This window comes from Ptychodera flava, chromosome 10 (genome assembly GCF_041260155.1).
Source record: "Ptychodera flava strain L36383 chromosome 10, AS_Pfla_20210202, whole genome shotgun sequence".
NCBI classification, from domain to species: domain Eukaryota; kingdom Metazoa; phylum Hemichordata; class Enteropneusta; family Ptychoderidae; genus Ptychodera; species Ptychodera flava.
This window is the reverse complement of record NC_091937.1, coordinates 32,544,080-32,555,386: the sequence shown is the minus strand read 5'-3', so window position 1 is coordinate 32,555,386 and position 11,307 is coordinate 32,544,080. Positions and strand designations below refer to the sequence as shown.

The window sequence follows — 11,307 nt, the reverse complement described above, 5'->3', positions numbered from 1 at the left end:
CGTATGTGTACAGTACGGATTGTGCTACATAGTTGCAATCTTGTATTGCGAATACAGAAAAGAACGGAATGACATAAATGTTTACGTTTCAATTTTCTCACAATTAGAACGAGCCTAGAGTGCTGTATGTGTTGTTGAATACTGACTCAAAATGTCATTCAACGGCAACAGCACTCTTGGGAATTTGATACTGACATTACAAGTCAGACTCTGCCAGGTGGCCATGCATGACGCCAACTCTCCTTCGTTCACTCAGTTTTCAAATGCAATGGCTCTCTGCAAAATCAAAAGACTTGAAAACAATAGTTTACTAATGACGTACTAAGTAGCGCGGTTTTCCGCGGTCTCATTATGCATGCAAGCTCATTAAAAGCTGCTAACTGCCTTACCGCCGGTCCCTCCAGGGTTAGAGGTATACCGCGGGAGGTATTGGCGGTACCGCCTATTTGAAAATGACCTCTTCCCTAAGTACTGCCATTTTTGCAAACTCGGGGTAAGGAGTTTCTCGCACAGCATTCTGCAGCTTTTGAGCATCTTCGGGCGACATCCTGCTATTCATCACTTTCCGATGTTCAGTTGATAAATCTTTAAGCATTGTTATGTTCGTGCCGGCTATGTCTCGAACAATTTGGACGTTGTCCGGCTTTAAGTCGTGGCTCTTTAGCCACCACGCCAAGGGATCACTTCTGATAGAATGTAACACTTTTGCTTGATGTTGCAAATAAATCCGTTTGTATTCTTTGAATTTAACGTCATGTTGACAGACATAGTTACTCGCTTGTTTAAGTGCCAATGGCAAGCCATGAAGGCCCTTCTCGCCACAAAGCCACATTAGAGCTTTGTATTCTTTAAGGTCCACTGATTTCAGTCTTTCCAATTCTCTTTCAGCCTCCTTGTATGACATCAACTTTCCGTAAGTTGACCGTGTCTGACGCACGAGATATATCGCAGAATCTTCTTCCGAAAAATGTTGGACATGTGTCATAGTAGGTTTGAATTTGTCCAGCCATCCCCTCTCAGCTCTTGATGTAATGAGGATGTGTCCATCGTTTAGGTCTTCCATATGTATCAAAAGCTGCAGAATAAGTTATTTAATGTCACAATAATGAATATTGAAACTCCTGCAGAACTTCTAGGAAGTGTAAGCAGAAAATTAAATTATATCATTTATATACTTGTATTTTCAAATTAAGCAGTTGCTGAAGTGAAGCAAATTTAATAATATTATTACAATTGGTGATCATATCTGTAGTGTTGTCGTAAATACCATAGTAGTAAGGCTAGTTTGGTGCCGAGCAACCCTTGTATGCAACAGAAGGTATCACATTTACTACTCTTTTATGGTACCTAATGATTTTTTTTAATGCATCTGAGTACTCTGGCACGGATGACCAGAATATTGAATCAAAAGGCTAGTTAATGGGAATCCAAATCGACGTAGCCACGAAACTATCAGCCTCAGGGAAATGCTGTACAAGGACTTTAGATCCAAATGCTATTCCAGTACCCTTGTGTGTCCGCATATTTGAACGAGTTAAGAGAAATAATAAAAGTGATGTAATAGTGTGCAATATTTTTATAAGAAGAATAGGAAAATGTTATGTTAATAACACTGTGCTCCCATTTTACAGAAATACTATGTACTACTACACACATGACATTGCATTCCTATAGAATTACTGATAAAATTTCACTGCAAATGCAAATCAATCTTATACCCCACCAATATGCAATGCTCCACCTCATGATAACATTTGCACCTACTTTGAAAGTGATGGGATAAACTGTTTCAAAGAAGAGATTTTAACTAAAAATGGCAAAACTTGTCCAAAAGTACAAATTTGCAAATTCATTATGGTTTCCATAGATCCTATTTTTGTCCACCTTAGGAACCTCTAACCAAATTTTAAAGCAATGAGACCATTGGATTTAGGTAACTATTTGATAGAAATGGCAAAAAATAGAGAAAAGAAATCATTAAAAATATAAAACAGCTGACATCGGCATCAAATCAATACATCTAAACGTGTGGCCTAAGGCACTCGAAAACCAAGTATGACAATGATCAGGTAAGTAGTACCTGAGGTATTGATTTTTGACATTTTCAAATTTTGTTGTACCTCATTTAAGTGTTTACGTTGCTGACATGTTAATTTTACCAACGGCACATCTACATCATATATGGCACTACTACACCAAAAATCAGCTTGACCCCTGCAGCTGTTCTCGAGTTTTTGCTCTGAGTGAACGGAGGACGTGCATACCTACGTACATACATACATACATACATACATACATACATACATACATACATACATACATACATACATACATACATACAGACAGACAGACAGACAGACAGACAGACAGACAGACAGACAGATAGACAGACATGCATATTTCAATGAATCCTATTTTTGTCATCCAGAGACCTGCTAACCAAATTTTAAAGCAATCGGACCATTTATATCAGAGAAGATGATTTTTTTACTAAATTTGCAAACATAGTGAATAAAAATCCATTAAAATAAAAGGCAGCCAATATTGAGATCAAATCAATACGGCAAAATGAGTGTGGCTCAGGTACCTAATATGACAATGATCAGATGACTAGTTCCCGAGTTATTTGTTTCGCCTTTTTTCTACCTCATTTGCATATGTATGAGACCGACATGTTTATTTGAACAACAGCATCTCTACATCATCTATGGCATCACTACACCAAAAATCAGCTCAACCCGTGTAGCGGTTCGTAAGCTTTTGAAGTTTTTGACATCCATCCAATCATACAGACAGACATATTTCATACAGACTTTTTCCAAGGGATAACATCCAAATTGCCAAATATGTATGGCAAATTGGATCTAAAAAAGAATTTGGTAAGAATATAATTTATCGCTTGAAACAAATTGTCTATTGACCTAGACAAATTTCGGCCTTCTGACGAGCATCGGGGTGACAGACACTACTGCGACATTTGCACCCGCTTCCACAACCTTAACCTCTAAAAAGGAAAAGGAAAGGGAGTGTTGCTTCTCTATGTTAATATTTTTATGAAGGGTTGCATCGAGGTGCTGCTAAGTGTGAGTGAAATGGAACGGTTAGCATCACCTGTTGAATAATATCAGGGTCATCTGCGTCATCGATAACAAGGAGCCAGTTTTTCTTCTCGCCCAGCTTCTGAAATACGGACAATCTTATTGCAGAAGGGCTTTTGTCCTCCTGTCGTAAGTCGATTTTCATTTTCTGAAATCAAGTATGATACCTTGAATTCGCATTTGTCGCAAGGTCTATGTGCTATCACTCTGATGCAATAGGTGTACTATAAACGCGGTCCATAGTCAAGGTACGATAAAAGCGACAATTTTCTGCAATGATGAAAACATTGCTCTCATTCATTCGCGGCATGTTTTTCATGACGAACCAGCATTGCAGTTTTTACGACACAATTTGATGCATGTCAACCAGCACTGACGTTACTTGATCAACAGTAAAGCTCCAAAAATATTTGAAATGAAGCATTTCAGTAGATAAATTACTTGTCTCTAAATAAATAAACAACCATAATGGCATTGTCTCTTGTAACTTCAAACGAACACTTACCTCCAGAATTTGCATGAATCCATAATCAAGACAGCTATTTGATTTACCGTCTAAAACGTACACACCTCCCTTATATCGTTTCCAATTGTTCCAAACGTATGTACACATAATTTCAGTCTTTCCGCACCCAGCCAAACCGTATAGGACCTGAAAAAAGATATTTGTAAAACATCAACAAAATTCTGATGGATTAATCAAGAAGTAATTATGCATACCAAATTAAATAAAGTGAAGACCATGATAACATAAGTGTGGTCATTTTCTTTAAACGTGCACAATCTGTCTCCTGGACATTGGCCCCAATGAGAAACGTGTACGACATAGGCAAATTTTAGATTAAATATGCAGGTTAAACCAACTTAGTCAGTTTGTATTTGCAATTAAATGGTGAATATCAAGGGGCCAAGTCTGAGATTTCAGTGTCATGTTCTCTGAAGACTGTTGCTATGCTCAGTTTAAAGCTGTCAAGACGTTAGATTGTCGTATGTCTATTTCAGGTTTCTGACCAGTATTTAAAACTCTTCAGTCATTCGAAATTTGGTAGGATGCAAATGTACATCTTAGAAATTATCGTATTAACTTGGCAATTCATCGCCTTTGAGCTTTTGAGCCAAATTCAGTGAAGTGCAAATTGGTGAAGGACGTTCAGTGTTTTTGTACAGCAAACATCCTAGATCGACGACTGTATACGTAACTTTCATTAATCTTTTTTGACTCGGCGTTGTCCTATAATAGTAAAATATCGTCGTCGTCATTATTGAATATTCGCAAGAAGATTGCAGGACATTCGACTTGATTTGTTTGATAGGTAGATAGACCGCAAGTCGACGTCGACTCTAAGTTCTCACACCAACAGGAAAATATATAAATTTTTGTTCTGCTTTAAGTCATAATTTTAGTATAATTCGACACCATTTCAGTTTACCTCAATGAAGACTTTCCTTTTAGTTTTAGCGGCTTTACGATACTTTACAAGATGTTCAGAGATGTTCTTTAGGCACTGTTTATGGGCTTTGCCAGTGAAAAGACCCGAAGGTATCCGCAAGTGCGGTGGGACATCTGAGAAATTAAACATAGGAGAAACATTGTTATTCATGTTCGGGAGCTACTATACCACAGGTAATAGGAATTCTGATTTCACACATTTATGCATAAAAAGATAAAGATATGACTTTGAATCATTAATCTCATTAAAAGTCTCTTCAGATGTTTGAACAAGTATAGATTTAGAATGGCTACGAAGTCTCTGCAGAAAGGAAAAATTATTTCAAACAGTCAAATAGTCAGGCGGACGCCATCTTATAAGGCTGAAAAATACGTTTTATTAGTTTTTACAACCCATATGTGTAAATAGAGTTCCGTGAGATTTGATGTGGATTGCCCTACCCAAAATTTAGAAGACGCTCACCTGTATTAGAGAACCAATAAAACAGGATAAAAGTGATTATTGCAATGCCACAAAGGGCAAGCACATATCTCCACTCCGTACAAATTATAAGCTGAACTGCTACCGCGCAGACAAGAAGAACACCAAAGACGAATTTTGAACCCGCCAGGCCATTCTGGAAATATGTATACCAGTCAAGGTCAGGTTCCGTCATAGAGATCTGTGTGAAGACTTTTCTGTCTCGTCTTTTTGGTGTTGAGATGCTGCCTTGTCGTCGAGGTGTTTGCCATTCCGTATTTTCTTTGAAAGACGGAAAGTGTAAAATCATAAGCAAGATAGGATATTTGTAAAACTACAGGTCCTGGTAACTGACAAAGTTGTTTTACCTAAATTTGCTGTGGATTTTGAAGAACTTTTTTGTGTGTGTGCTCAGTTTGCCAGTGTGCATGCACTTAATTCCTGGCGAACGAAACGTGTATGCTCGTGTATGTCAGGGTTTGTGAGCTGTTCCGAGTGAAGTAAAACGGCACTTAGAAAATTGGTTTCTACAGGTGCCTACGATTAATGGCGGCAATTTGGTCTGAAGATTTATAAACATCTGTTATATCACAATGACGTCACATTAGTGGATTAGAAATAAACGCGAATTGCTCTTAAGAAAGCAAAATATTTTAGGGGAGAGATTCTTCCGACACTGACAGCATATATTGAATTTTTTTCAAATCATTTTGTAAAAGTTCCCTGGTTAAACTTTGTTTCATGGGCGTTCAATATAATACACTGCTTGCCATGGGGAATCCTATGAAGAGTAAGTTATTTGAATACTCTTTTGTAGCACTTACTCTGATTATTTGCAAAAATGTTACATGGCTGAATTCAAGAAATATCAGTCTTTTAAAACGCATAGGACACTTTCTGATGTGGTACATCAAATGTTCGTCACCTTCAACATTTGATGTGGTACATCAATTGTTGACGGTGACGAACATGCGGCCACGGACGATGGGCATTTGCTTCATTATATACAGAACTCAGCTGTAAATTGTGTAAAAGTGTGTACAGGCCACTTCGGTTTTTAAACCTCTGAATATCACGTTCACTGTCAGATAAGAGTTTCTTTATGAATTCGTTAAGGAACAGGTAAAGTAAATGATGGTTTTTGTATGTAATATGAACAGAGAATTGAATTTTCTAGGAGCATAATAAAGGAAAAGTTTGAAACCCTATTTCGCAGTGTATTTATTTAAGATAACATCTCCTTATTTGATAATATATTACACACCCTTAATAATGTCGTCCGCTTCTTTGTCAAGTCCAATGGAACGCAAGGCGTCCGCAAATAATTCCTCCGTGGCTTCGTCTCCCTCTCTCCACTTCTTCAAAATCTTATAACGAATTTCCGTCACGTTGTTTCCCTCTTCATAGCAGATGTCATCGATATCGTTGTCCTTGATCATCAGTCTTCTGGCAAAGTGTTTGATACTGTTGGTTGGTACATTCCTAAATGCCTCCTCATACCTCCTTAACTTAACCTCGTCTAAATTGGATTCTGGTATGAAAGCAATGCACGTACCGGTGATGATTATGTCTATTGCTGTCCTTTTTTATTAAAGCTCCATAAGCTGTAACTTTTGACATTTTCTCTTATTTTTGTTTTCAATGATGACTTACTTATGTTAATTGTCCTATCAAAACAAGCAGAATCACACATTAGTTTAGGATCACAACACGTACAGTAGGCCAACAACGAGCGAATTTATGTTGCCAATTTCCATTCGGGTTCGGACTGGAATACAACATTGTTGACATCTGGCGCTTGGCGCGGCTAATTTTTTAGCGGCTTGTGCATCGGCGTGGGAGGTAATTTACGATTTCTTTTTACGGAAATACATCATTTTGGAAGAACTGAACATATTTTATTGACTTTTAAACATGTTTTACTGAATATAGAAATAGGTAAAAATAGGTACAAGTTAGAGCTTATGGAGCTTTGAATTTAAAAAAGATTGCGACAATATCTCAAAGACGTATCAATATTTTAATCTTTTTGACAATTTGGCCTTTGTATAGCTCGCACTATGTTTGTTCGTCGTTATGTGTGTCCGTGACTAAATATTTCTTTCATCTGTAAATCTTAATTTCCATGGCTTTAATAATGGAAATTTGTGTCTGGCATATTTATAGAAAGATCCAGCATCCATTGTTAGATTTTGGGGCCTGGTAAAGTTCAGACTAAGGACATAATTAAAGGTTTTCACGTCACACGAGCAATCTCACATATTACCACATCAAGCTTGATATGACTTTGAAACTATACTTATGACGCAATACTTATATATATATATATATATATATATATATATATATATATATATATATATATATATATATATATATATATATATGTATATATAAATAAACAGATTACTTCAAGTACAAAGTAATGAAATCTATTACTTAAGTTTCTTTGTACTTGAAGTAATCTGTTTTATTTATAACGCTCTGCTTTTGCATTGAGCACTGTAATTTCCTCGAGACATCTGTATACTTCAATATATATATATATATATATATATATATATATATATATATATATATATATATATATATATATATATATATATATATATATATATGAGGATGTGGTATAACGATCATTAGCTAATTTGCATATCAACGGCACTTGTCTATCACTAGATGACATTATATCGGGCATTTCCATATAAACGAGAGCTTTGACTTCAGCTTAAATTGAATTTTACATTCCACAACTTCTAGTAAGGATGGTGACAAAATATTTCTAACCTTGCATGGCTGTTCAATTATGTCAAATTAGCAATCAGCATCCACCCTTATTATATTTAAGGTGAAGTACTATGAATTACGTCAAAATTAAGTTGTGGTGTCATTTTCTTGAAACTTTGCACAAATATTCTTGGAAGTTGTGCAAGTGCAAAAATAAAATAAAAAATGGGGGTCACCACGCTCGTTTCCATGGAAACGGACGTTAAAATGGCGTCGTTAGAAATAAATAAAAATGATATAATTCACTTAAACTAAAGAAAGCAATTATAAAAAGCTTAGCAAATGAGTTAATTTTAATAAATACCAAGACTTAAGATCCATATCTATCGAATGTATAGTTTTCATGATGTTTGTAAAGAAATTTTTACATAAGTATCGATTACAGAATGACGACATCGAAATTATATCACAACATAATTTTCGGACTTTCTTCCTGTCGCTTTGAATGGTGTTTTTTTTGACCAAACTTGGCGAATAAAATCCTGACATAATACCATTTAGTTTACACTTTTAATAAAGGGTGTCACCACGCTACTTTTTACAATATCTCCAGGTGAATGGGTAATATGCGCCATGTAAATGGGAGAGAAATGTTAATTTTTCGCTCATATTGAATAAAAACCAGCTTCCTAGGGGGTCAAAATATGACAAGGTTATAGGTCACATGTATTTTTAAGAGACTGGGTCAAAAATTAGGTAAAAGCGCAATTTCAACAATGACAGGTGATGTTAAATACATGCGCTACAAAGTAACCCATTTGCGACAGGCTGGAGTTAAATCTGCGCAGAAACTTTCTAAAGCGTGTGCGCGTCCGAATTCGTCGCCCTTTATCTTATTAAGGGTATACTGTCACCTGTTCCAATTTTGCCACAGTTACCATGGAAAGAGAAAATCTAACCCATCACAGATTTTAGGCGGGTGGCCGCTTTTTAAAAACAGCGCCCTCACATGGCATTTTGAATACCAAGGAACACTCCTTTGACCATATATGGGCGTATCTAGATTACGGTGACTGTATACCTTAAGTGATGGCACATTCTTTTAGAAAGTGTTGAATTAAACATTAAGCAATCTGACTTATTGAAATAGGTTATGGACGTTGAGCTTAGGCTATTCGAGCTCGTTACATATGACATTCGTGCATAAAGTTAAACCACAGTCCATCCTATGCATCGACATACGCTAATTTAGACAACATTTCACTGCAGGCACTACTAAAATTGAAAAATCTTTAACAAAGCCTTGTTAACAATAAGATCAAAGCTTGCTAATACTTCGTAAATCTACTTGCAGTTAGACAAAAAACGTGAATGACAACTTTATAACTGATCACATCAATGATATCAGTGTCGCGTTTATACTGCAGTGAATTATTAATATCGGTAGTGTGTAAATTGCACGTAAACCTTTTGTAACCTCTACAAGGCCCGTCAGATTTAAAGTGGGCGTCTCCGTTACCACCTCCACGCATACGTTGAAGTCTTGTTTACAGTACATTCAACTCGGTTACATCGGAATCTTTGAAGCAAAGCTACACATATTGAATGATTGGCCAAATGATTCCCATCTATCAGTACTGACATATGCAGATGGATTCACAGTCCCAGCTGTAGCTAAAATCATCAAATTGGCCTACACCCAAGGTTCCGCGCTCGCATTTAGGAGGCCTTAAAAAGCAACTTAACGATTTACGATGTTGTCTACAATTGTAGCAGCTATATAATAATGTATTTATCGTGCTCCCTATAATGACGATTCTGTATGAATGGGATATAATCCTGCCGCTAACTCATTTACATTCATATATGTGCGTAAAACAAACAGTCATAGATATATGCCGGTTCGCAGTTCATCGTGTAAATATATTAAAGTAGCGTGACACATGTCGCCATGTCGTCGTATTACCCTTATGGGCGCCGCATACATGTACCTTTATTTTTCTCTTTTTTAAAGTCTGTTTATTTGTAATCAACAATGAACATAACTGTATCAAGGGTCCATGCAAAAAATGACGATGCTGTGAAATATAACGACTGGGGTCAAAATTTGGTAATTTCTTGGTCAGGTCTGTCTATGGAGCCGCCATATACGTCGAGCAACCAGTGTGCTATCGAAGTATTATAGTGAACTTGACGAAGGGATCCCCGAAAGTGAGGCTTTTAATGTGCACAATTGTGACTCTTTCGCTCGGTTAGAATGAGTAAAATGGTTCGTATGCCCCTCCTTTGTTTTAGTTTCATTTCCGTATTGATCAGATGTTTGACAGTTATCTCTACCAGGTCCTGTATGAAATGATTGAGATTATATTTAACCTTATACTCACCTTTTGTTGGATCACATTCTGTTGACTCTGTTTGATTTTGACTTTCTGAGTTGGAAGTGGTTTTGGGCGAGTCTGCTCTATCGACTGTTGCTGGACTTTTTATCGCCATGTTGCTTCAGTCTACAATTCAAGAGACAAGTCTTTAGATATATATGACTGATCGATGTATGGAATTTGAACAGAGATAAAAATCAACATAGGTGGGTTGTACATGAGTGTCGACAGACTGAATTCATGGGCTCTGTAACGCCCCCCTCTCTTATACAAGCAGTCGTTATTTTTACAACTTTAACACAAATTGGTCATATTTCCATTTGAAAATTATACTTTCCAATTATTGTCGCCCTAAATGTCACATGGTACGGTGTGGATGATAAAGATATCCGCATGACTAACGAATCTTTTTACGTTTGGCGTTACGTCTCATCCTTCACATAAGCAAATGTTTGGCAATGCGAAAACTTGACAACGGCATTTTGATTGGAACTTTTTACAAGAACGCAACAAGTTGGTGAAGTTTGTTTTCGGAAGTTTAAACTTCTGATAGGTTTTTGAATAATATGTTAATCAAACCCGGTTACGGTTGAGAAGGGTAATTTTTAAAGTATAACATTCCGTCAACAATAATTGAAATGTGGCGACAAAGGTGGTATTCGAGGCGAATTTAGAATGTCATTTCAGGATATCAGGAAGTCTGAGGTAACTAGCGCCTGAACTTTAAACATTGTTCCTCGGCTCTGTCGAGCACTATTTCTGTCTATCCTCAAAGGAATGGTTCAGGCTTCAGATTGTCTTGCCAGGAAATTTACCTACTAAATTACAATTTCAATGGAAACAAAAGGCTATGGCATCTTCATAATCGTCTTACAGGCTTGAACAACTCGATCCCTGGGAAGAAATAAAACAAGCGAAAAAATATCACAATTTCTACGTTTACTCTGCACTGACCTTGTCTGTTGTTAGCTCCTTTCGACGCTGTTTGATTTAAGTCGCTCGACTGAAAGCTTAGTGGATGTCTTGATTGAGTCTGCTCTGTCGACAATTGTCGACCTTTAAAGTGAAATTTGGTAGCCATGGTACGTGTTCAGACACGAATACAGGATAAATTTGCATAAGTATGGTATTTGCATAAGTATGATACCTCAGACTTCCTGTTATCCTCAAATGACATTCTAAATTCGCCTCGAA

General features: G+C 36.7%; 1 protein-coding gene across 1 annotated transcript; it reads right to left on the bottom strand.

Moving 5' to 3' along the window:
- Nucleotides 1–223: 223 nt before the first annotated feature.
- Nucleotides 224–11,284, bottom strand: LOC139142553 (uncharacterized). Its single transcript, XM_070712522.1, has 8 exons — nucleotides 11,068–11,284; nucleotides 10,120–10,239; nucleotides 6,273–6,539; nucleotides 5,012–5,290; nucleotides 4,529–4,662; nucleotides 3,604–3,750; nucleotides 3,112–3,246; nucleotides 224–1,075 (listed from the first exon to the last, which is right to left on the bottom strand). Exons 2-8 carry the CDS (start codon nucleotides 10,226–10,228, stop codon nucleotides 443–445), a joined length of 1,704 nt encoding a protein of 567 aa, XP_070568623.1. The 5' UTR covers nucleotides 10,229–10,239; nucleotides 11,068–11,284; the 3' UTR covers nucleotides 224–442.
- Nucleotides 11,285–11,307: the final 23 nt, after the last annotated feature.

Bases quoted from the DNA above. Each gene is read 5' to 3' on its own strand.
- LOC139142553 (XM_070712522.1), bottom strand. From the start codon at position 10,228: ATGGCGATAAAAAGTCCAGCAACAGTCGATAGAGCAGACTCGCCCAAA. The intron at 3,751-4,528 runs GTAAACTGAAAT...ATCTTTTTTCAG, and splicing joins AAAGGAAAGTCTTCATTGAG to GTCCTATACGGTTTGGCTGG. The intron at 1,076-3,111 runs GTGATGCTAACC...CTTATTCTGCAG, and splicing joins ACCCTGATATTATTCAACAG to CTTTTGATACATATGGAAGA.